The following is a 27,038-nucleotide window of genomic DNA, read 5'->3' as shown; positions in this document are numbered from 1 at the left end:
GACACGTATTAATGTTCTTGCATAAGCTTAAGATCTTAAAGAAACATAATACAGGCTCACAAAGCCATGTTACAACAAAGCTATTTCAAATTATTACTCATAATTAAAATACTAGATATCAATACTCGATTAATTCTAATGCCTCAATTGTATCACCAAACTCCAAAACCCACCGTCAGAGCAACAAATTTCCATATAACCCCAACACACAGCCACGTCTCGATGAAGCATGATTAACATCAGAGATATTTACACGTTTTCAAGTGCTTTTGGATGATGAAAAAAGAATGGTCAACAGTATTCACCGGAACTCCAGGCACGGCAGCTCACGTTTATCTGTGTCCCTTTTTAAAACGTACATTTTTCACTTAGTGTCATGATTACTCACGTTTATTTACTCCAACCCAACTCTCTGCCTGGGGTAAGCCCAGATTTAGATTTCCGTTTCTCAAACTGAGGTTTTAATACACACGCATCGGTTAAATAAGCAGTCACCAACAATGCCACAAGCTGCAGTTAACTGACTGCAAGGAGGAACACATACACATTCTTATACTTGTAAACTTACAAAATTCTAACGGGATTAGACAGGGTAGATTCAGAAAGAATGTTCCCGATCGATGGTGGGGGAGTCCAGAACTAGGGGTGGGCTCATAGTTTGAGGATAAAGGATGATGTGGAATTCCCGGTGTTGGACTTGGGTAGGCACAGTAAGTAGTCTCACAACACCAGGTTAAAATCCAACAGATTTAAGCTACCAAATAAACCTGTTGGACTTTAACCTGGTGTTGCGAGACTACTTACTGAGGATAAGGGGTAAACATTTTAGGACTGAGGTGAGGAGAAATTTCTTCACCCAGAGTGAGTGGTGAATGTGTGGAATTCACTCCCACAGAAAGTAGTCGATGCCAAAACAGTGCGTGATTTCAAGAATAAATTAGATAGCGCTCTTGAGGCTAAAGGGATCAAGATATATGGGAGGAAGGTGGGATCAGGATATTAAATTTGATGATCATTAGGTTTAAAGTTTATTTATTAGTGTCACAAGTAGGCTTACATTAACACTGCAATGAAGTTAAAGTGACAATCCCCTAGTCGCCACACTCCGGCGCCTGTTCGGGTTCACGGAGGGAGAATTTATCACGGCCAATGCCCCTAACCAGCACGTCTTTCAGACTGTGGGAGCGAGGCGAGGAGAAATTTCTTCACCCAACTCTGTGGAATTCACTCGCACAGGAGGTCAAAACATTGTGATTTCAAGAAGAAATTCTCTATAGCTCTTGGGGCTAAAGGGATTGGGGGGGGGGGGGGGGAAAAGGGGGAGGATCAGGATATTGAATTTGATGATCAGCCATGATCAAAATAAATGGCGGAGCAGGCTCGATGGGCCAAATGGCCTCCTCCTGCTTCTAGTTTCTATGTTTGAACTCCTGGACCCTGGTTTCCAAAAAAATCAGTTGGATTGGGTGGCTTTAAAACAGCCTTTGCACTCACAATTTTAGACTCCTGGGCAATGCGATGCTCATCTTAAAAAAAAATAAAACAGACATGCAATTGGACTTGAAAGCAAAAGCGAGAGTCATAAAAAGAGGTGCCTCAGCGAAATGAAAGGGATTTTATTTTTCCAGGCAAGTCAGCTGCTCACTTTAAACTGGTTCACTGAAAGATCAACACTGCAGAGAGCTCCAGCAATCTCGTCATTCCCACTGCATAATGGACACTGTGTAGGGAGCCCCGGTACAAAATACAACCTTTCTTGGACTCAGAACTTACAATTAGACTTGAAGAAGTTTAAATTAATTGAACTAATTACTAGCAAAGAAAAAAAAAACCTACTGCCAAGCTCCTGAAGGTTCACATCTGGGTAGCGCTGGGAGCAGGAAGCTTACATTAAAAAAAAGCGAATTAGATCAGTGCAAATAAACAGAACCAGGCAGCTGGGGAAATTAAAAAAGGAATAAAAAAAAAATTAGAGGGCGTTTGTGTGATTCCATTGCCTGAAAAAGATGTTTTAAAAAAATACAAGACCTGTAATTAATGCTACACACATCCACGATATGTCGGTAGAATTATTCTGCATCAAGCTGCAGCAGCATCTGTTTTTATATTCGTAGAATCCCTACAGTGCAGAAGGAGGCCATTTGGCACATCGAGTCTGCACCGACCACAATCCCACCCAGGCCCTATCCCCATAACCCCATGCATTTACCCTAGCTAGTCCCCCTGACACTAAAGGGGACAATTTAGCACGGCCAATCCACCTAAGCCGCACATCTTTGTAGTGTGGGAGGAAACCGGAGCCCCCGGGGGGGAAACCCACGCAGACACGGGGAGAAGGCGCAGACTCCACACAGACAGTGACCCGAGCCGGTAATCGAACCCGGGTCCCCTGGCGCTGTGAGGCAGCAGTGCTAACCAATAGAGGCACGCCTCTATACTAAAGCACCTTATTTTAAATGCATACGAATGGATTAATAATGCATCAACATAGGCCTATTGCATCATTATGGCTTCAACAGGGGTACAAAGTTGGCATCACAAAGCGTCGCAACTGAAAACAGGGTATATTCCAGCATACTGCGCGTGTACACGGAAAGGGGTGACCTGCTTGGCTGTATCTACAGAGTCTGGGCCAGCGGTGAGGTATCCAACCGAGCATCATTGTTCACATCGGAAAATTGCAGCTCCGTGTATTCATTCAATTCTGTGGTGGGAAATTGTTCAACTAATTTTCAACAAAAAAAGCTTTTTACTCCATTGTTAAAGTTACAGAGCCAATGCGCAGAGTGGACCCGGCAGATCTGAATCCCATCTCTTTCCTCGCTCCAACAACCAAATTCAAACTGAGTCCAATCTGTGGTCCCCACAAGAGAGACACGTCAAGATCTAAGCTGACAAGAAAAGGCATTGCATCCCATCTTGGGCTCGATCTGACGCTTGACTTTAGCCAGAAGGACTAGAAGCGTATCCCTGCCATGTAATCCTGGTTTCACTTGCAGGTGATAAATGGATACCCCGGCGGCAATAGGCGAGATATCCCGTTGCCAGTAGAGACTCTAGAAATTTTATCTTACTGCCCCTACAACCAGGCACCTTAAAATGGTGCTGAATGAAAATATTCTGGGCTCTCGGTATCCTTGCACTGTGATGGAAAACCATCAGCAGTCTATGTCAAATCTCTCTATTATCACAGAAAATGCTGGAAAATCTCAACCGGTCTGACAGAATCTATGGGGAAAGAATAGAGCCAATGTTTCAAGTCTGGATGACCCTAGAAGGTTTATAAGATATCAGAGCAGAATTAGGCCATTTGGCCCATCAAGTCCGCTCTGTCATTCGATCATGGCTGATATGTTTCTCATCCCCATTTTCCTGCCTTCTCCCCATAACCCTTCAACCCATTACCAACTAAAAATCTGTCTAACTCTTCCTTAAAATTTACTCACTGTCACAGTGCCCACCGCATTTTGGGTCATGATTCCCACCTTTATGCAAGCAGAACATTTCTAATGATTCCCACTTTTGTACAGATGGAACATTTTCCAAGTGCTAGCGGACAAGTGGCAGATGGACAATGCGTCGTGGTCCATTTTGGCAGGTCAAATGGGATGAAGGAGTACAATATAAAGGGAAAGACTCTTAGTACTGTAGAGGATCAGAAGGACCTTGGGGTCCGGGTCCATAGGACTCTGAAATCGGCCCCGCAGGTGGAGGAGGTGGTTAAGAAGGCGTATGGTGTGCTGGCCTTTATCAATCGAGGGATTGAGTTTAGGCTGAGGGAGCTCGGTCTTTTCTCCTTGGAGAGACGAAGGATGAGAGGAGACGTAATAGAGGTGTATAAGATGTTGAGAGGCATAGATCGGGTGGACTCTCAGAGGCTTTTTCCCAGGGTGGAAATGTCTGCTACGAGAGGACACAGGTTTAGGGTGCTGGGGGGTAGGTACTGGGGAGATGTTAGGGGTAAGTTTTTCACACAGAGGGTGGTGGGCGAGTGGAATCGGCTGCCGTCAGTGGTGGTGGAGGCGAACTCAATAGGGTCTTTTAAGAGACTCCTGGATGAGTCCATGGATCGTAATAGGATGGAGGGTTATAGGTAGGTCTAGAAGGTAGGGATGTGTTCGGCACAACTTGTGGGCCGAAGGGCCTGTTTGTGCTGTAGTTTTTCTATGTTTCTATCTACAAAATGTAATCCTAGAAGGGTCATCCAGACTCGAAACGTTGGCTCTAGTCTCTCCCCACAGATGCTGTCAGACCTGCTGAGATTTTCCAGCATTTTCTGTTTTTGTTTCAGATTCCAGCATCGGTAGCACAGTGGTTAGCACTGCTGCTTCACAGCTCCAGGGTCCCGGGTTCGATTCCCGGCTCGGGTCACTGTCTGTGTGGAGTTTGCACATTCTCCTCGTGTCTGCGTGGGTTTCCTCCGGGTGCTCCGGTTTCCTCCCACAGTCCAAAGATGTGCGGGTTAGGTTGATTGGCCAGGTTTAAAAATTGCCCCTTAGAGTCCTGGGGTGCGTAGGTTAGAGGGATTAGCGGGTAAATATGTGGGGATAGGGCCTGGGTGGGATTGTGGTCGGTGCAGACTCGATGGGCCGAATGGCCTCCTTTTGCACTGTAGGGTTTCTATGATTTCTATCCGTAGCACTTTGCTTTTATTCCCCTTTATCATCATTTTGATAGTTACTTAGAACTCTAAGAAATCCCAAATCATTGTAAGCTTTACAGTCGATTATAACTTCATGTCGCAAATCCAATTATTCAAAGAGAAAACACAAAAAAAATTATATTTTTTGCTCTACAGTCTACCGAGTTGGCCAATTGCTCCTACTTGCTCGCTAGATATTGAGGTGCCAGAAGGTAATTGTCAATTGGTCCTCGTGTTAGATAAATGACTTCTTACAAACACAACCATTCCATCCAAACAAATAGCTCACGTGTGGTTGTTCATACATGGATTTCAAAAAAAAAATTCCATAGCAATGTAATTCCCCTGCAGTTAAGGGCTAACAAACAAAAAGGGAGAAAGCGCATTAATTTTTGATTAAAGCACGGTACAACTGTGCCGACGGCAAAAATGAAGCACCCGAACTCATTAGGAAGTACGTTAAATGAGGGCAGTCTGTATTTTTAGGCAAGAAATTTTGCATACAATCAAGTAGTGGTTAAAAGTGTTACAAAAGAAAAAGAGAGACCACCACTCAAGTCTATAGTAATTTTCACAATACGGATTTTTTTTTTTTAAACATCACTTTTAAGTATTTACAGCAAATCACAAGACAATGAAACAACTCGAAAAACAATTCTACTGTGAAAAATACAATGGGCTGCATAATTTGCGAAACTGCGTCTGGGCTTCTGCTTTGTACAGCAGAAGTGTTTAGTGCTTATTTCATCGTTATTCACTCCTATCGTGCAATGAACAACATACCTTGAACTTAATGTGGTTAACGCTCAAAAGTGTCGCAACCTGTCAGGTCGGAACTGCGCAACATTTCCTCACTAAATACTATTCTGGATCATGATTCCCACATTTGTACAGACGGAATACTTTCTAATGATTCCTGCTTTTATACAGACGGAACATTTTCTAATGATCCCCGCTTTTATACAGACGGAACATTTTCTAAGTGCTAGTGTCATCAAAATGTAATCCGAATGTTAGTCTAGAATCAAGATAGCCAACTTCTATAATTTGTGCAACAGAATAAAAAAGGATGACTTTGGGATAAATGTTCTGAATCTAAAATTTGAGGAATAACAGATAAGGTCAGCCAAAGCAGAGGATGGCGTCTACGTAAATACATCTACGGGTTTATGTGCAAAACAAGATAGTGGTTGTACCACGGACAGTGTTATTTGTGGTCCCCAGAATAAAAAGCAGCAGGGTCAAAGCAGCTTCCAAGTATGTGTGCAACCCAGAACACCAATAACATACCATCTAGAACACATGCGGACGATTTATACGACTTACACCAAGCTTGCACTATCACCACAGCCAGTCTGAATGTACACCTTAAATACTCTTATGTACACCTCATATACTCAATCTTAATTCACACAATATTTTTTTTTGTTTCTTCTAATATCATATTATATTTAACATTTATATAAAATTAATTCACCTTGTGCCTCTTCCCAAATATGAACGTTTTAGATTTGAACGTTACAGCAGCTTTGCAAATAAGAAATTTATTTTCACAATACTGATCGAAGTTAATGGGGAGATTTGCAAGAATCTGTAAATAAGCAAGAAGGAGTGTCTTTTTTAAAAAAAGAAATAAATTCCAAGCCAATTCTTCCCCCAGTTTTTACTACGGTGTCAGACGATAGTCAGGTAACTTTACAGATTCAACCCTACACTTTGCAATAGCTTCTCTGGAATGGGTAACAGGGAACTTTGAGGTTTGGTTTGAAGGAACAACATTAACTTGCCACGTCTCTGCGTTTGATCGCATGAGCAAGTGTCGCAAATGCCACAGGTCCGCTTGCTGCTCCATGTTCAGTTTTGCACCCCTGAACCTAGCCATCCACGTTGTGCTGAGGAGTAACGGAGCGTTACTGCTTTTATTAATGGTCTTGCAGAGTTAAATGATCTTGAATTATTTAAGGTAAATCCCGCAGGGAACAAAACACATCTCTGCAAGTTGAGACACAGATTTTGACGTTAAACTGAAGTCTCAACTGGGGACTAAACTGGTGATTTCCCGTCTGGGGTGTGTGCTATGTTTGGGTGCTAGAAAAGTCATGCTTATTGCTTGTAGTTGTATATTCAAGTCCCAGGTCTAGCATCCCTATGCTGAATGTGCATTACTTCCACGGTCATCTTTTGCCCCATCATATCAGTAGTTCTGCGGAGCTCCCTATTTTAGACCCATCTGAAGGAGCTACATGGAGGAAAAGCTTAGGTGCCGGGATGGAAAGGAAAAAGAGGCCAGCAGGCACACCAGGGACAGGAAACAGCAACATCATTGGTGCACTTCCTCATGCATCAGTACTATGTTGCTATGCCCTTTTCTCCTGCGGGGATCAAAGGTTTCAACACCTTCTATGGGGGTACGATGCCTAGATACTTCAGTGCACTACATACAACCCAGGGAAAAGAAGAATGCTTCAAACCAAGAAAACAACCAGAACAAATTAAATGACACAAAGCCACGCAGTAAAAAAATAAATCTCCTGTGCACTGCGATGAGATCTCTTGGTAACTATTAGTGCTCCCGGTTTTAAATGCAACGCAAAGCAGGAATACACTGCGGTTCATTCAAATTCCTGAGAAGTGCAACGTGGATAGAGTTTAAAATTTAAGATATGATCGTGCTTGCAATTGAAACATGATGCAAGAGCATAAACTTAAGAACCCAGACCTTTTTTACCCCCCCCCCCCAATAATCGCGGTGCGTAAGGAATCAAAATGGATGAAACAAGCAGATCCATTCCTTAAACACAATCTCCAAAACAAATCTCACTTCTGCAAGTGCACAGGGGTAGGAAAACAATCTGAAACATAAGTAAACCAAAACTCTTTTTTTTTTCCTGCGGGTTGTCTGGGTTCTTGGCTCAATAAATACTTTTGCGTGAGCGACCAAGACAGGATCGGATTGCAAATTATGTTGTCCATTCCACACCGCTTGGCGTTCCGTATTCAGTCCAGTTTGCAATAATCAGTGCCAGAAATTGACTTTGAAAAAGTTTAGCAGATCTGCTCATTGCCTGATTAGGTTTGGACGGTTGGGGGGGGGGGGGCAAGGAGCATGCCTTTAAAACGCGTGTGGGTGCAATAACCCCCAGGGCTGGCTCAAGGCTGGAAGACCCTTGTGCACTTCTCTTCATAAGTCATGATCTTTGCGGATGCAAGGTTGATCATTGTAGTTATATGACAAATGAATCTGGCCAAATGATTCTGGGGGGCTGTTTGTTGGTTAGTGCCATTACATTATCTCTACAAACTGGATAAGACAATAAGCTTTTCACAAAACAGCCTTGCGGGTCGTCACAAAGTTGCTCTAACATCCATCAAAACTAACAATCAATACTGGAAATGCATTGCAATACACGGGCAGGAGATTCTTCTGCACCTATCCAGAAAATACCTGATTATTCCTAGCGTTACGGTTGGCCTCAGTGTTATTAGACTACCAAATATTACTGTGTGCGGGCGTGATTTTGTTTTCTTTTAGCTCGAGTTGTAAGTGACCTATACCATCACAAACACTTCCAATACCAATAACGTTACAACTTCTTTTTTTAAAAAAAATGGTTATCTGCACATTGTTCTACAACCACCACGGTTTCAGTTTTGTAAAGAGTACACCACAAATATTAGCCGCTCTCGAAGGACAGGGCTGTTAATCTCGGAGCGATAACATAACGGAAAGGGACGCACACCGTCGCTGGCCCCAACTGTCCCCGAGTCGGGGAGGGGGCTCTGTAAATTGGTGAGGTGCGCTAATGCAGAGGGTAGAGATAGGGAGGGAGTGGGGGAGTCGGGGGCTTACATCTGGTTGTTGTACGCGTAGTTGGGCGTGTCCGAGTACTCAGTGTATTGCGGGCTTTGCACGGTCCCCTGCACCGCACCTACAGCAGCTTGCTGGGCCGCCTGCTGCACGTGTGGGTTCTTCCACGCACCCGTGGTCCATTCTTCTTGTGCCTTGCTCATGCTTCCACCACTTCCGCGGTAATAGTTATGAACCTGGGATGAGAAACGACAAAGTTATGGAACCTGAAGGACATTCGGAAAAGCACGCAAAATTCAGTAAGCTCAAAAATTCAACGGCACGGCACATAAACTGGCTGCTCGGAGCAACAGGCAAGTACAGGTAAGCCCCACACAAACTTCTTTCCACCGTCTTTCATCTTACTCCACTAATGTGGAGTTGCCGGCATTGGACTGGGGTAGGCACAGTAAGTAGTCTCACAACACCAGGTTAAACTCCAGCAGGTTTATTTGGTAGCACGAGCTTTCGGAGCTTTGCCCCTTCATCAGGTGAGTCTTGACTACTTAACTGCGCTTACTCCATTAAGATAACCCTTTAAGGTAGGGCAGCACGGTGGCACAGTATAATGTCATTGCAGTGTTAATGTGAGCCTACTTGTGACACTAATAAATAAACTTAAACTTTAGTTATTATCTCCTTTCTTTTATCTAGCTTCCCCCAGGCTATTTGCTGCAACTACTCGCTGGGTCAAAATCCTGAAATTCCCTTCCCAGCAGCACTGTGGGTGTACCTACCCTTCAGCTCAGTGATTCAAGGCAGCAGCTCACCACCACCTTCTCAAGGGCAACAAATGGTGGCCTAGCCTGTGGCACACACATCCCGCAAATGAATTTTTAAAAAGTTAATGATAACGACTTCCACATCCTAGTCCCCTGTGCATAATTTCTTCTGAATCCCTTACTGGTTTTATTGATAACCAGCTTCTATTAATAATTTCTAGTTTTGGATTAGAATCATAGAATTCCTACAGGGCAGGAGGAGGCCATTTGGCCCATCCGAGTCTGACAGAATATCTTACCCAGGCCCTCTCCCCTGTAACCCCACACATTTTACCATGGCTAATCCATCGAACCTGCAAGTCTGTGGATTCTCTACATAAAGTGAAAGACAGAAATAATGCTGGGAAAAGGGACAGATATTTACTACCAAAACAACAGCTCCTACTACCTTACTGATTAGTACATCCAAGTGGTGGCAGAGCTTCTGTCTTCAAATACACTGCCACTCAAAGACGGACTAAAGCCGACTTACAACACAGTGGTGCTGATCTTTGATTAGCTCTAAAAGGGCTTTCTTTCATTGACTAAAGTCAAAGAAAAATGCCTTTTGATTTTTTAGTCAACGCGAGTTGGTGTCACGGTGGTTAGCACTGCTGCCTCACAGCTCCACACGGCGCCAGGGACCCTGGCTCAATTCCAGCCTCAGGTTGGGCAGCATGATGGCACAGTGGTGAACACTGCTGCCTCACAGCGCCAGGGACCCAGGTTTGATTCAGGCCTTGGGCGACTGTGTGGAGTTTGCACGTTCTCCCCGTGCCTGCGTGGGTTTTCTCCGGGTGCTCTGGTTTCCTCCCACAGTCCAAAGATTTGCGGGTTAGGTGGATTGGCCATGATAAATTGCCCCTTGGTGTCAGGGGGACCAGCTCGGGTAAATGCATGGGGTCACGGGGCCTGGGTGGGATTGTTGTCGGTGCCGGCCTGGTGGGCCGAATAGCCTCCTTTTGCACTGTGGGGATTCCATGATTCTATCCTGTGATTCCAGGAGTTCCTTTCAAACAAAAAGGTCTGTTCAGCTCCAAAATGGACAGCAAGAGCTCGGTGAGAGAAATTATTCTTGTTTTAAAAATAGGAGAAACCATGAGATAAACACATGACGTCAGAGTCACAAGAAATGGGTTGCTTTTAAGTTGAAATGGTATAACAGGATAGAAGGCTATCAGGAAAACAGATGTAGGGCTAGGGATACTTTCTGCAAATGATTCATTATATTAAAAATGTGTTCTAGTAATAAAGATACAGGCAACATCTGGCTCATTTTAATGCATATTTATTCTGATTCATGGGGTGCCAACATTTCTCTGGACCTGCCGACTGTATAAGAGATAGCACAATAGCTTGCAAAAGCGTGACTAATATTTGCACTAGGTTTTGTCGTGTATTATGTAGAGCTTAGCCCTTCTAAATATAGGGACACTGTACGACCAACGATATAAACGCTGCTGTTTATTTTACACAGAACCCGGTCTATGGTTATTTATAAGGCTGATAATCCATTGCGGCAAAGTTTGTACAAGTCAATATCTACTCTTTATACAATATTCAGGCAAGTTACAACGGTCGAGGAAATGAAAACCAAAGAAATATGGAGCTCATAGTCGCCATCTTAGATAATTCTATTTGCGTACTTGCCAACTCAAAACAGTCATGCAATATTATAGGTTCATGCTGCACTCACAGATAAGCGAATCAACCTAATCTGGTTCTTTAGATTAGTAACCTTCATGCCACACGTGTCAGGCAATGGCCATCTCCGACAAGCAAGAATCTAGCCATCTCCGACAAGCAAGAATCTAACCATCTCCTACAAGCAAGAATCTAACCATCTCCAACAAGCAAGAATCTAACCATCTCCAACAAGCAAGAATCTAACCACCTCCTACAAGCAAGAATCTAACCACCTCCTACAAGCAAGAATCTAACCATCTCCTACAAGCAAGAATCTAGCCACCTCCTACAAGCAAGAATCTAGCCACCTCCTACAAGCAAGAATCTAGCCACCTCCTACAAGCAAGAATCTAACCATCTCCTACAAGCAAGAATCTAGCCATCTCCGACAAGAATCTAACCACCTCCGACAAGCAAGAATCTAACCACCTCCGACAAGCAAGAATCTAACCACCTCCGACAAGCAAGAATCTAACCACCTCCGACAAGCAAGAATCTAACCACCTCCGACAAGCAAGAATCTAACCACCTCCGACAAGCAAGAATCTAACCACCTCCTCCAAGCACGAATCTAACCATCTCCTACAAGCACGAATCTAACCATCTCCAACAAGCACGAATCTAACCATCTCCAACAAGCAAGAATCTAACCACCTCCTACAAGCAAGAATCTAACCACCTCCTACAAGCAAGAATCTAACCACCTCCTACAAGCAAGAATCTAACCACCTCCTACAAGCAAGAATCTAGCCATCTCCGACAAGCAAGAATCTAACCACCTCCGACAAGCAAGAATCTAACCACCTCCTACAAGCAAGAATCTAACCATCTCCAACAAGCAAGAATCTAATCATCTCCTACAAGCACGAATCTAACCATCTCCAACAAGCAAGAATCTAGCCATCTCCTACAAGCAAGAATCTAGCCATCTCCTACAAGCAAGAATCTAACCACCTCCTACAAGCAAGAATCTAACCATCTCCAACAAGCAAGAATCTAACCATCTCCTACAAGCAAGAATCTAACCACCTCCAACAAGCAAGAATCTAACCATCTCCAACAAGCAAGAATCTAACCACCTCCTACAAGCAAGAATCTAACCACCTCCTACAAGCAAGAATCTAACCATCTCCCTATGACATTCATTGGCAATACGATCGCTGAACCTCAACAGTCAACATCTTGGGTGGGGGGGGGTTACCATTGACCAGAAACTGAATTGGACCAGCCATGGGGCGACACAGTGGCACAGTCGTTAGCACTGCTGCCGCACAGCACCAGGGACCCAGGTTCAATTCCGGCTCTCGGGTGACTGTGTGTGGAGTTTGCACGTTCTCCCTGTGTGTGTGTGGGTTTCCTCCGGGCGCTCCGGTTTCCTCCCACAATCCAAAGATGTGTAGGTTAGGTGGATTGGCGATGCCAAATTGTACCTTAGTGTCATGGGGGATTAGTAGAGTGAATAGTTGGGGATAGGGCCTGGGTGGAATTGTTGGCAGTGCAGTCTCAATTGGCCGAATGGCCTGCTTCTGCACTGTAGGGACTCTATGATTCAATACTGGGGTGACAAGAGCAGGGCAAAAGTTGGGAATTTTCCAGAGGGTAGCTCACCTCCTGACTCTCCAAAGCCTGTCTACCACCAACAAGGCACAAGTCAGGACAGGGTTGAAATGCTCTCCCTTTGACGGGAGGAGCGCAGCTGCAACTACACTCAAAACGCTTGGCGCCATCCAGATAAAGCAGCCTGCTTGATTGGCATCCCATCCATCACCTCCAGCATTCATTCCCTTCATCACACCAATGCACAATGGAAGCAGTGTGTACCATCCACAAGATGCAGTGCAGCAATTCACCAAGGTTCCTTCAACAGCACCTTCTAAACTCGTGGCTTCAGCCATGCAGAAGGTCAAGGGCAGCAAATGCATGGGAACACCATCACGTGCATGTTCCCCTCCAAGTCACTTACCGTCCTCGTTTGGAAATATCCTTCACTGTCATTGGGTCAAAATCTTGGGATTCCCTTTATAACAGCACTGTGAGTGCTCCTACAACACACGGACTGCAGCGGTTCAAGAAGGGAGCTCGCCACCACCTTCTCGAGGGCAAATAGGGATGGGCAATAAATTGTTGGCTAAGCCAGCGCTGCCCACATCTCATGAAGGAATACAAAAAAAAAAAATTGCTTGCATTTCATTAAACAGAAAGCTGCTTAAGAGATGTGGGAAGGTGACGGCTCAGTTGTATTGTCGCAAGACTATTAATCCAGAAACTCAGTTACTGTTCTGGGGACCCGGGTTCGAATCCCGCCACGGCAGATGGTGGAATTTGAACTCAATTAAAAATATCTGGAATTAAGAATCGACTGACGACCATGAAACCATTGTCGATTGTTGGAAAAACCCATCTGGTTCGCTAATGCTCTTTAGGGAAGGAAATTTGCCATCCTAACCGGGTCTGGCCTAAATGTGACTCCAGAGCCACAGCAATGTGGTTGACTCTCAACTGCCCTCGGGCAACTAGGGATGGGCAATAAATGCTGGCCCAGCCAGCGACACCCATGTCCCACAAATGAATAAAAGAGACACAATCGTCCAGTCTTCATTTCTCAAAACTCTAAAATGCATCCACAGCCAAATCAACAACGATTTGGACCAAAGTGAAGTTATATTTGATTTCTTATACCTTCCTCAGAGTGGCAATCAGCTTTGGATTGCCACTCCATACCCATCCACATGTGTGAAAATGTTTAAGTGTCTGTCTTGCCTGATTCAGGCAGTGCAGCAAGCAGGTCCTTGGCTCCAGGGTCCAAGTGTAAAATAAGTGGAGCGGAGGAGAACACGTCCCCCCTTTTTTCAAAAAATGGTGCTAGCTGTCTTAAAGCAGGTGGGTTTAAATATTCCATCGAAAATAACAAGCTGGGGAGAAAGGAATGGGACGTGGGGGACTTGGGACAAGGGCAGGGAGTCAGAGATTGGGTGCGGGGGGCGGGGGGGGGGGTTTGCTATGCTGAAGCCAGAAGTACTTTTTTTTTCTAATCCTTTCAGAGTAACTATTATGGCATCTCAGGCAGAACCATTTGAAATTCGTGATTTGAATCGCTTTGTCAGATGGTTCTCAGCACAGCGCAATTGCCCAGGCGAAGTTTTAGCCCTTCTGGACAACTGCCACGTCAACCTTTACCTGGGAACTTCCGAGAAGGATTCCCCAGCGCATTTTTGGGATACTCCCCAAATTCAACGAAGGTGAGCCAGAATGTTATGGGACAATATTTCTTGCGCTTGTGGTGATGGGGCAGAGTGGGGTGGTGAGTGGACAAATGTAGGGAGAGGAAAGATGACCACTTGAGGGCCAGATTTGTCAAATATATCAATCCCATAAACTTCCAACAAACCCAACACCAGCCTCAACAAGACCAAATTCATGGGAAGTACCGTCGACCTCCGCATTGCACTTTCCACACTATTGATCTGACAGGCGCTGGAGTGAGGTGACTTCTTGCGAGTTGTCACCAGCATACCCGCTAATTCTATCTTTTACTCCCGTTCTATGCTTTTAAAACTCTAACTTGTCCAAAGATATGCGAGTTAGGTGGATTGGCCAAGATAAATTGTCCATTAGTGTCAGGGAGATTAGCAAGGTAAATAGATGGGGTTACAGGGATAGGGCTTAGGTGGGATGGTTGTCGGTGCAGGCTCGATGGGCCGAATGGCCTCCTTCTGCACTGTCGGGATTCTATGATTCTAACTCTTATAAACCCTCTGACAATGCTCTACACCCTAGCTATGACTGCAACGCTACATTCTGCACCCTCTCCTTTCCTTCTCTGTGAACAGTATGCTTCGACTGTATAGCGCGCAGGAAACAAGATTTTTCACTGTGTACTAATACATGTGACAATAAAAAAAATCAAATCAAGGGTCAGGCTGCGGAATAACGGTTCATGAAGGCCAGCGCTCGTGACTATGGTAAAATTGGTACATTGAGTAAATCTAAACAAATGCAGACAACTCAGCAGTATTAAACCACTGCGTCCGTATCCTTCTCTTCTATGAAGATCTCTCTGTTGTAAACTTTAATGGAGTTGAATAAATCAGCATCTCAGGAGGATTTAGCACAATAAACAAGGAACCATTTGTATCAAAACACACCATGGCTCATTAATTGCTAGGAACCAGCATCATAATTCTGACGTCAGAAAGCCACAGACAGAACCCAGGGCACGCAGCTTTCCAGTATGTGGACTTTAAACTGAAAATTAGTGACAGGACTTGACACTTGTTTACATTGGCAACCTACACTAATGGTATCGTAATTGAATCCAAAACAAGTGGCAGCTGCACTCATTAGGAGTTTTGCGGTGTACAGTCGTTCTAATACTGTCATTAATCAAACGCACTGAACAGATTCCGAATGCTAAAAATTAAAAGTCCCTGACAAAGTGAAGCTACTGTTAACCTTTCTTTTCCTTTCGTGAAGAAGTACAAAAGGCCGACGACACCCAGGGCGGGCTCGGTGGCTCGGTGGTTAGCACTGCTGCCTCACAGCGCAAGGGACCCAGGTCCGATTCCTGGCTCGGGTCACTGTCTGTGTGGAGTCTGCGCGTCCTCCCAGTGTCTGCGTGGGTTTCCTCCGGGTGCTCCGGTTTCCTCCCACAGTCCAAAGATGTGCGGGTTAGGTTGATTGGCAATGTTAAATTGACCTTTAGTGCCAGGGGTATTAGCAGGGTAAACGTGTGGGGTTATGAGAATAGGGTCTGGGTGGGATGTGGTCGGTACAGACTCGATGGGCCGAATGACCTCCTCCTGTACTGTAGGGATTCTATGATGGGGGGGGGGGGGGGGGGGGCATGGACAGGGTGGATAGTCAGAAGCTTTTTCCCAGGGTGAAAGAGTCAATTACTAGGGAGCATAAGTTTAAGGTGCGAGGGGCAAGGATTAAAAGGAGAAGCACGAGGTGAGTTTTGTTTTACACAGAGGATGGTGGGTGCCTGGAACTCTCTGCTGGTGGAGGTAGTGTGGTGACACAGTGGTTAGCACTGCTGCCTCACAGCGCCAGGGACCCGGGTTCAATTCCCGGCTTGGGCCACTATCTGTGCGGAGTCTGCATGTTCTCCCCATGTCAGCGTGGGTTTCCTCTCACAGTCTGAAAGACGTGCCGGTTAGGGTGCATTGGCCATACTAAATTCTCCCTCAGTGTATCCGAACAGGCGCCGGAGTGTGGCGAGTAGGGGATTTTCACAGTAACTGCATTGCAGTGTTAATGTAAGCCTACTTGTGACACCAATAAATAAACTTTAAAACTCTTGTCAGTTAAAATGAGCACGTCTGGGCTAGTTCTTTCCCTCAAAAGTTTTTTCATTCAAATTAACGTTCGGGGAGCAATGCCCTCTCATACTTACACAAAGCCAATGCTTGACAAAACCCAGCCCTGTGTAGAGGCAACTGGAGCCACACAAGCAGCCCAAAAGGACCAACAAGAAATAAAATACCTCTGATGCCGTCAAGAATATAGGGGTCCTCTGTTTCATATCAGAGTATGGCTGTCAACAGCAATTCTTCAATCCCCAGTTTTAATGTTCAAATGGGCTGCTAAATCTCAGATCAGGTTGACTCATGGATTTAATTAGCAGATGTTTTCTTTGATCAAGGGGTTCTGCTTTATTCCATTATAAATAACACTGATTCAATTAACTAACAAACCCAGTTCCTGGGTCCATGCAAGGCTTTTTTAAAATCTCAATAGACTGTATTTCGCCTTTGTGGGTGTGCAGATCACAAGCTTCTAGATTAATGGGAATTTCGGCGTACATCTGATTTATCATCACAGTTTCCTAAATTAAATTGGTAAACTGCAGGAGATATTGTTTGATTTGGAACAGGCTATAAATTTTGCAGCTTGCCAGCAGTGTACATTTTGAAGCCTGCAGAAAACAAAAGGGAGTAATGCTTTCAAAAGCTGTTGAGAAAACCGAGGCTATGTATTAACCTACTGAACCGGCACGTTGGTTAGCACTGCTGCCTCACAGCACCAGGGACTCGGGTTCGAATACAACCTCGAGTGACTGCCTTGCGTGGAGTTTGCACGTTCTCCCCGTGTCTGTGTGGGTTTTCTCCAGATGCTCCAGTTTCCTCCCACCCTCCAAAGGGGCAGAGGTGGTACAGTGGTTAGCACTTCCGCCTCACGGCGCCAGGGACCCGGGCTCGAATCCGATCTCGGGTGACTGTCTTGTGTGTGGAGTTTGCACGTTCTCCCCGTGTCTGCGTGGCTTTTCTCCGGATGCTCCGGTTTCCTCCCACACTCCAAAGGGGCAGCACACAGCACTGTGGCTAGCGCTGCCTCACAGCTCGATTCCCAGCTTGGGTCACTGTCTGTGTGGAGTTTGCATGTTCTCCGTGTCTGCGTGGGTTTCCTCCGGGTGCTCCGGTTTCCTCCCACAGTCCAAAGATGTGCTGGTTAGGTGCATTGGCCATGCTAAATTCTCCCTCAGTGTACCCGAACAGGTGCCGGAGTGTGGCGACTAGGGGATTTTCACAGTAACTTCATTGCAGTGTGAATGTAAGCTAACTTGTGACACTAATAAATAAACTTTAAGGTGTGCAGATTAGATGGATTGTCCATGCTAAATTGCTCCTTAGTGTCCAAAGATGTGCAGGTTAGGTGGATTAGCGGGGTTGGGTCTGGGTAAGATGCTCTTTTGGAGAGTCGGTGCAGGTTCAATGGACGAAATGGCCTGCTTCTGCACCGTAAGGCTTCTATTCTACACTTGCTGAGAGTCACGACCAACAGAATCGAGCCAAATGTGATTAAGCAGTTCATGTGTCTGGTCATCTTCACTGATGATTAGAGGATAAAGGTGGGCTTTTGGGAACACCGTTGTGAAAGATGGCAAAATCTTTCAAATGACCAAAACAATAAGCATTAATATGTTTTACACCTTCTTTATGCAAATACACTTGATTACACAGGTCGCTGGAGCGGGGGTATTTGGTCTGGAGGATTTGCTGCTAGACATTTGTAAGGGAGCTGAATTAACACTCCCAGATATAGTCAATAATCCTGCACGCTTCAGTGATCGCCATTTCAGCTTTGTCTGTTAACCCAGACTCTTCATACTGTCACTTACACTAATTTTTCCAAGTTAGTTCCCCCATAAACTTGCCGCTTGAAACAAAATATGAAAACAAACGTCTCTCTTAAAACAACTCCTCTCTTCCGTTATTATCCTACTGACTTAAGATGAGTAAGACGCAGATATTCAACCTTAATTTGGGGAATCTGCCAGTGAAATCCTTACCTATCCTGGGCTCAACTGGGCAGCCTCCCATGGAATACCCACTCCTTCGACTCATTCAAAAAAATTTGCCTGTCATAACCTATCCTATAACAAGAGGAGAGGCGGTGGCTTAGTGGTATTATCGCTGGACTATTAATCCAGAAACTCGGCTAATGTTCTGGGGACCCGGGTTCGAATCCCGCCGCGGAAGATGGCGGGATTTGAATTCTGGAATTAAGAATCTACTGATGACCATAAAACCATCGTCGATTGTCGGAAAAAGCCATCTGTTTCACTAATGCCCTTTAGGGAAGGAAATCTGCCGTCCTTACCTGTTCTGGCCTGCATGTGACTCCAGAGCCACAGCAATGTGGTTGACTCTCAACTGACCTCTGAACAAGGGCAACCAAGGATGGGCAATAAATGCTGGCCAGCCAGCGACGCCGTTGTCCCACGAATGAATAAAAAAAAAAAAATTCCATTCACCCACCACGCCGGCCCACGTGAACCTGCAGTGACTTCCCCAACACCTCAAAGTTTAAGTTCTCATCCTCGTGCTTAAATACCTTCACGTTCTCTCCCCTCTTGAATGTCCCTCAACCAACGACCCTCCTCACCACAGCCTAAGGGCAGCACGGTGGCACAATGGTTAGCACTGCTGCCTCACAGCGCCAGGGACCCGGGTTCGATTCCAACCTTGGGTCACTGTCTGTGCGAAGTTTGCACATTCTCCCCGTGTCTGCGTGGGTTTCCTCTGGGTGCTCCGGTTTCCTCCGACAGTCCGAAAGACGTGCTGGTTAGGTGCATTGGCCATGCTAAATTCTCCCTCAGTGTACCCGAACAGACACCAGACTGAGGCGGCTAGGGGATTTCACAGTAACTACATTACAGTGTGAATGTAAACCTACTTGTGACGAATAAATAGACTTTACTTTTACTTTAACTGTGTGATTTGTGACTGGGAAAAAAAGGTTCCGACACATTGTGTAATTCCCCCCTCCACACCAATTCACTTTTCCCTTACATTCCATCCCCTATTCACCAGTGAGACACAGGAAAATAGCTTGGCACAACAAAAACATGTACTATAGGATGACCCTCTCACTGGGTAAAGTATGCAATGTGGGACCATACAATGCACAGATAAGACAGGCCCAAAATAATATGCCCCGTCTGTCTCGACTGAACAGCACCAATTCATTATCGTAGTTGACTAAAGCACCTCCCAGTGTAAATCACAACACCTCGGAGACAAACACAAATACTGGACCCCGAATTTCAAAATAGCGTCTTCACTTGCACAGCCTGTACAGGGGCAGATCTTCCTTACTTACAATGTAAATTAAGAAGTCTCCCAACACCAGGTTAAAGTCCAACAGGCTCATTTGGAATCACGAGCTTTCGGAGCGTTGCTCCTTCAGTGACTCACCTGATGATTCCAAATAAACCACGATGGCACAGTGGTTAGCACTGCTGCCTCACAGCACCAGGGATCCAGGTTCAATTCTCGGCTTGGGTCACTGTCTGTGTGGAGTTTGCACGCTCTCCTCGTGTCTGCGTGGGTTTCCTCCGGGCGCTCCGGTTTCCTCCCACAGTCCGAAAGACGTGCTGGTTAGATGAATTGGCTATGCTAAATTCTCCCTCAGTGTACCTGAACAGGCGCTGGAGTGTGGCGACTCGGGGATTTTCACAGTGGCTTCATTCAGTGTTAATGTAAGCCTTACTTGCGACTAACAAATAAACTTTACTTATAAACCTGTTGGGCTTTAACCTGGCATTGTGAGACTTCTTACTGTGCCCACCACAGTCCAACACCGGCATCTCCACATCACAATATGTATTAATGACTTGGAAGATGGAAGTGAATGTGTTATTGCCAAGTTTGCAGATGACACAAAATTAGGTGGGAAGGCAAGTGGTGAGGATGACGCAAAGAGGCCACAAAGGATATAGACAGGTTAAGCAGTGGGCAAAAACATGACAGATGGAATAGTATCGGAAAATGTGAAATAATGCACTTTAGTAGGAAATATAAAGAAGCTGAATATTATTTGAATGGAGGAAGACTGCAGAAAGCAGCAGCACAGAGGGATTTGGGGGTGTCACAAAAGGCTGGCATGCAAGTTGGCAGGTAACAGGAAAGGCAAAAGGGAACAGAGCAAAAAATTGAGAAGGCTTAACTATGGAAGGCACTAGTTAGACCACACTTGGAATACCGTGAGCAGTTTTGGTCCCTTTATCTAAGGAAAGGTTTACATATATTGGAGGCAGTCCAGAGAAGGTCCACTGGGTTGATCCCAGGTGTGGAAGGATTTTCTTATGGGCAGAGGTTGAGTAGATTGGGCCTTTACTTACTGGAGTTTAGAAGAATGAGGAGCAACCTTATTGAGACATATATAGGATTTTCAGGAGCTTTGACAGGGGAGATGCTGAAGATTGTTTCCCCTTGTGGAAGAGTCTAGGACCTGAGGACATAGTCTCAGAGTAAGGAGTTTAAGACATTTAAGACAGAGATGAGGAGGAATTTCTTCTCTCCGAGGGTAGTGCATCTGTGGAATTCTTTGCCGCAGAGGGCTGTAGAGGCTGGGCCATTGAGTATGTTCAAGGCTGAGACAGACAGATTTTTAATCAGTAAGGGAATCAAGGATTATGGAAATAAGGTGGGAAAGTGGATTGAGGATTATCATATCAGATTAGTCATGATCTCGTTGAATGGCAGAGCGGATTAGATGGGCCAAATGGCCTATTTCAACTCCTGTGTCTTATGGTCCGACAGCTAATGCTCTGTTGCTGTCTCTTTTGCAGAGGAGCACAGAAGGAAAGCGGAAAATAATGTGTAGAAAGGAAGAAAGCAAGGAAAACAAAAACAGGCAGACAAAAAAGGCCGATAGAATCCTATCAACATCTGGGAAACTGGATAGCAGAACTGAGGAGCTTTAAAGGCGATAAAACACAGATAATCAAACAATAACGTTCTCCTCTTGCTGTCTAGCAGCATCCTAACATGGTCCTTTCTAACTGAGATGGCGCTTACCTGACTTAAGAGTCATAGAATCCTACAGTGCAGGAGGCGGCCATTTGGCCCCTCTTTCCCAGGAGTAAGATTACATGATGCCCATTTTTTTGCTTCCAGTATTTTGTGCTCTGTGGGCATTATAGGACATGGTTAGTGTAACTGCGTCCACACTTCCTGCTTGCCTTGAACAAACTGTTGTTGTGGTACCCTCCTCACAGGAGAAATTTGTCAGGGGAGGCGATGGCCTAATGTTATTATTGCTAGATTGTTAACCCAAAAACTCAGCTAATGTTCTGGGGACCCGGGTTCGAATCCCGCCACGGCAGGTGGTGGAATTCGAACTCGATTAAAAAATATCAGGAATTAAGAGTCTATGGATGACCACGAAATCATTGCTGATTGTCGGAAAAACTCTGGTTCACGAATGTCCTTTAGGGAAGGAAATCTGCCTTCCTCACCTGGTCTGGCCTACAAGTGACTCCAGAGCCACAGCAATGTGGTTGACTCTCAACTGCCCTCCAAGGACAAAAAGGGATGGGCAATAAATGCTGGCCAGCCAGCAATGCCCATGTCCCACGAATGAATGTTTTTAAAAATTGCCCGTCATTTTGATATTTTATTGATTCAAGTAAAAAAAGAATGCTCAAATTTTGACTGAATCTATGAAGGCCCTCAGTGGTTAGCACTGCTGCCTCACGGCGCCAGGGACCCGGGTTTGATTCCCGGCTTGGGTCACTGACTGTGAGGAGTTTGCACGTTCTCCCCGCGTCTGCGTGGGTTTCCTCTGGGTGCTCCGGTTTCTTCCCACAGTCCGAAAGACGTGCCTTTTCCCTTTGATGACCCCCATCTCCCTCTTGTTAGGTGTTGCTTTTACATGCAACATTTTGGGGTTATGCCATTGTGCCTCCAAGGATTCTCAGTTGGTGACAGTCTAAAATAACTGGAGGGAGCCTTTGTTGAAATTCTGGCAATACAGGGCCCAAAGGCAAACAAACAGACATGTTAGAACAAATAGCCTTCCTCTGAAGTTGATATTAAAATTCAGAATGTTGCTCCCCGTAAAGCAGCAGCCGGTGAACTCCCACGACTATTAAACAGCGTGGAGGCAGGAGCTGAACATTTGTATTAAAAATTAAATTAGAGTACGGTACTGTGGCTGAAGTGCTGACAAATCAAGGAAACCGAAATGATTCACAACGGTGTCTGGGGCTGTGCAAATAACACACTTAGAGATAGGTTCTAATTCATTAAAACTTGCTCCATTGTCTGCGAACACTTAGCTTTGAGCAACAATAGGTGGCTGGGCTCCGGCCCAATCAAATGAGCTTTACCTTAGTCAGAGCGATGAAAGACAGCACAGCGACCGCTGTGAACATCACAGTTGGGATCAGCATCACAACTGCTGAGCCAACATTTGTCCCGAAGAAGCTAATTGTAGCTATCCAGCCACTGTTGGGAGAAAATGATACATATATTAGCCTCAGCCAGCGAGTACCAATTGTTCTGTTTTAATAATGCTTTGAATGGTACCACAATACATCAAACTTTATATACCCGCGGTATGCTAACTTTGTAATAATGTTGACTCCATCTCAAATTCACAGCGTGTCCCAAACTGCTTCATATCCAACAGGCACAATAAGACTCATAAAATCCCGACAGTGCATAAGGCGGCCATTTTGCCAATCAAGAGGGCACCGACTCTTCAACAGAGCATTCCACCAAGGCCCAATCCCCGTAGCCCCACGTGTTTACCTCACTAATCCTCCCTAACCTATACGCCCAAGGGCGGCAAGGTGGCACAGAGGTTAACACTACTGCCTCAGTGCCAGGGTTCAATTCCCAGCTGGGGTCACTGTCTGTGCGGAGTCTGCACGTTCTCCCTGTGCCTGCGTGGGTTTCCTCCCGTTTCCTCCCACAGTCAGAAAGACGTGCTGGTTAAGTGCATTGGCCATGCTAAATTGTCCATTAGCGTCAGGGGGATTAGCAGGGTAAACACATGGGGCCACGGGGATAGGGCCTGGGTGGGATCGTTGTCGGTGCAGACTCAATGGGCCGAATGGCCTCCTTCTGTACTGTAGGGATTCTATGACATCTTGGGACACTAAGGGGCAATTTAGCATGGCCAATCCACCTACCTGCACATCTTTGGACTGTGGAAGGAAACCGGAACACCCAGAGGAAATCCACGCAGACACACTGAGAACGTGCAAGCTCTACACAGACAGTCACCGAAGGCTGGAATTGAACCTGGGTCCCTGGTGCCATGAGACAGCAGTGCTAACCACTGTGCCACCATGCATTTTGGAAGATCAAATTCAGGTGCGAATTATACAGTAAATGACAGAACCCTTCGAAGCACTGACATACAGAAGGATCTGGACGTACAGGTCCATGGATCCCTGAAAGTGGCAAAACAGGTGGGTAAGGTGGTCAAGAAGGCATACAGCATGCTTGCCTTCACCAGCATGGAGTATAAAAGTTGGAAAGTTATGTTACAGCTGTATAAAACTTTAGTTAGGCCGCATTTGGAATATTGCATGCAGTTCTGGTCGCCACGCTACCAGAAGGATGTGGATGCTTTGGAGAGGGTGCAAAGAAGGTTTAGAAATTATAGAAACCCTACAGTACAGAAAGAGGCCATTCGACCCATCGAGTCTGCACCGACCACAATCCCACCCAGACCCTACCCCCAGATCCCCACATATTTACCCACTAATTCCTCTAACCTACGCATTTCAGGACACGAAGGGCAATTTTTAGCATGGCCAATCAACCTAACCCGCACATCTTTGGACTGTGGGAGGAAACCGGAGCACCCGGAGGAAACCCACGCAGACACGAGGAGAATGTGCAAACTCCACACAGGCAGTGACCCAAGCCGGGAATCGAACCCAGGTTTATGAAGCTGTTACCTAAAACCCTCCAGACCAGGCATGAGGAGAGGTTGGATAAACTTGGATTGTTTTCACTGGAAAGACAGAGGCTGAGATGAGACTGGACAGAAGTCTACAAAATTATGGGAGGCATAGATAGGGTGGATAGTCAGAGGCTTTGTCCCAGGGTGGAAGAGTCGACTACAAGAGGACACAGGTTTAAGGTGAGAGGTGGTAAGTTTAGGGAGATGTGCGGAGAAGGTTTTCACACAGAGGGTGGTGGGTGCCTGGAGTGCACTGCCAGTGGAGGTGGTGGAAGCAGGCACCAATGTCCAAAGTGCATCTTGCTCGACACATGAATGGGAGGCGATCAGAGGGATAGAAGCTGTGGCTTGGCGCAGGCTTGGTGGGCCAAAGGGCCTTTCCCTGTGCTGTATTGTCCTTTGCCCCACTCTTTTAGTCAACACTGACTCAATCCCTTCATGTCTCACATTGCAATGCGGTCAATACTCATTTACCACACTTAACCTTCCCTGCTGAGTACAGGAAATCCAACTTGTCTCTTCTTTAATAAGCGAAATCTCCAGTGAATCACCCACTGTCTCAAGATTGACTAGCATTTGTCAATTAATAAGATGGGGCCCAGAAAAAAAAAAATCGGAATCTGAAGCATTCTTTTGGAGGTAGGATGCTTTGAAAGATGTCTGGCATTTATGCACCTTGACAGCGCCTGCTGTTATTAGGCCATTAAAATTCATTGTATGTTTGTTGACAGGAAAACGGAGTGCATCGGAGGCCCAGTGAATAGTGTGCAAATAAATAGCTACTCATGGGAATAAGGGAATATGGAAAGAATAATTTATCAGAAAAAAATATGCTGAACAAGGGACAGTTAACAGATTGCACACTTCTGTGCTCAAAGTAAAAATTAAAGGCGAAATGTATTTGGTAGTGGACAAAAATATAAATTTTTAATAGGCCAGACATGGATGGGATCAAACATACGCTATTCACACTGTAGAGTCTTATGAAACCAGTTCTACATGCAACCTTCTGTTCTTAAATAAAATCAAATTGCTGCGGATGCTGGAATCTGAAACCACAAGAGCAAATGCTGGAAAATCTCAGCAGGTCCGGCAGCATCTGTAAGGAGAGAAAAGAGCCGACGTTTCGAGTCCAGACGACCCTTTGTCAAAGCTAAAAGGCAGAGAAAGTGGGAGATATTTATACTGCAGGGGGAGGGAGTTGAAAGATGAGTCATTGCCACAAAAAACCAGGGGAAAGGCTGCTAATGGCAGAGAGAATAGGAGGTGTGAATGGCCAAACGGCAGAGAAGCTGAAATCAGAGGGTAAACTGTGATAGATGAAGATGTGGGGGGAGGGGGGAGAAAATGGGTGGGAGAGAGGTAAAATTGAGAAAAAGGGGGCAAAGGGAAGCAAAGCAGGAGAAAAAGTGAGAAGGGGGGGATAAAATAGGGGGAAAGAGTTGGGGGGGGGGTGGGGGGCAGAAAAAGAAAAATGAAGAGAGAGAATAAAGAAATTGTGAAGCTCAACGCAAACTGGAGGAACTGCATCTCATCTTCCGGCCAAGCACATTGCAGCCTTCCGGTCTCAACGTCGAATTCAACAACTTCAGATGGTTTAGTTCTACCCCACCTCGACCCCCTTTGTTTCCATTTTATTTAATTTTTACCTGTTCTGATTTCTTTATTGTCTTTACTTTTGTGGCTATGGCTCATCTTTCATTCCCTCCCCTTGCAGTATAAATATCTCCCACTTTCTCTGCCTTTTAGCTTTGACAAAGGGGTCATCTGGACTCCAAACGTCAGCTCTTTTCTCTCCTTACAGAGGCTGCCGGACCTGTTGAGGTTTTCCAGCATTTTCTCTTTTGGCTTCTATTCTTAAAGCTGCCCCAGTCACAGTATAGAGGCGATATGATGTGCACAGGGACAAAAGAACGGCGTGGTGGAGTGGGTAAAAAAAAAAAACCTGTGAAGGAGAAACACCCATTAGTATTGGGGGACGGTGTGGACCTTCTACACGGCACTTAACATATTTTAATCTCACAACCTGCAGCACTGACCAACCAGAATAAATTATGAACAAAACAGACCAACGTCAGAATTAGGATTCTTTCATTGGTTGCCATCTGAAACATCTTGAAAACTGGCAGTTCTAAAACTTAGCAACATAGAATCCCTACAGTGCAGCAGATCACCATTCAGCCCACGCCAACAACAATCCCATTCAGGCCCTACCCCCGTAACCCCATGTATTAATCCCACTAATCCCCCGACACTAAGGGGCAATTTAACATGGCCAATCTTTGGACTGTGGGAGGAAACAGGAGCACCCGGAGGAAAGCCACACAGACAGAGGGAGAACGTGCAAACTCCACACAGGCTGGTATTGAACCCGGGTTCCTGGTGCTGAGAGGCAGCAGTGCTAACCACTGTGCTGTCCTATGTATTTAAGCTAATGATAGTACCTTCCGTTACTTTGGGGGCTAAGCTTGTAATGAGGTCTCTCCATAATAACGCAGGTAATGAATGGATGATTGATTCTTATTTGTCGTGCAAGTATTAACATTGACGTAACAGTCAAATGATGTGCTACGAAAATACAAAGGCTGCATGGGTGGCACAGCGATTAGCACAGCTGCCTCAGCGCCAGGGACCCGGATTCAATTCCGGCCTCAGGTGACTGCCTGTGCGGAGTCTGCACGTTCTCCCCGAGTCTGCTTGGGTTTCCTTTGGGTGCTCTCATTTCCTCCCACACAGTCGAAAGATGTGCAGATTAGGTAGATGGGGCATGCTAAACTGTCTCTCAGTGTCCCAAGGTGTGTAGGTTAGATGGATTAGCCATGGGAAATGTGCAGGATTACAGGGATGGGGCCTGGGTAAGATTTCCTGTCAGAGAGTCGGTGCAGACTCGATGGGC

General features: G+C 45.6%; 1 protein-coding gene across 1 annotated transcript in view; it reads right to left on the bottom strand.

Annotated features, from left to right (window-relative positions):
* Window positions 1-2,291: 2,291 nt before the first annotated feature.
* The window catches only part of LOC144480540 (secretory carrier-associated membrane protein 5), an 81,893-nt gene continuing 57,146 nt past the window's right edge, over window positions 2,292-27,038 (bottom strand). Inside the window, exons 7-8 of the mRNA XM_078200113.1 lie at window positions 22,554-22,671; window positions 2,292-8,686 (exon numbers count right to left, since the gene is read on the bottom strand). Of these exons, the coding sequence (XP_078056239.1) occupies window positions 8,489-8,686; window positions 22,554-22,671 (316 nt within the window). The 3' untranslated portion in view covers window positions 2,292-8,488. The remainder of the gene's footprint in view (window positions 8,687-22,553; window positions 22,672-27,038) is intronic.

Source organism: Mustelus asterias, chromosome 29, assembly GCF_964213995.1.
Source record: "Mustelus asterias chromosome 29, sMusAst1.hap1.1, whole genome shotgun sequence".
Classification (NCBI taxonomy): Eukaryota; Metazoa; Chordata; class Chondrichthyes; order Carcharhiniformes; family Triakidae; genus Mustelus; species Mustelus asterias.
The sequence above is the reverse complement of the archived record's forward strand: the minus strand, read 5'-3'. Positions and strand labels throughout refer to the sequence as shown.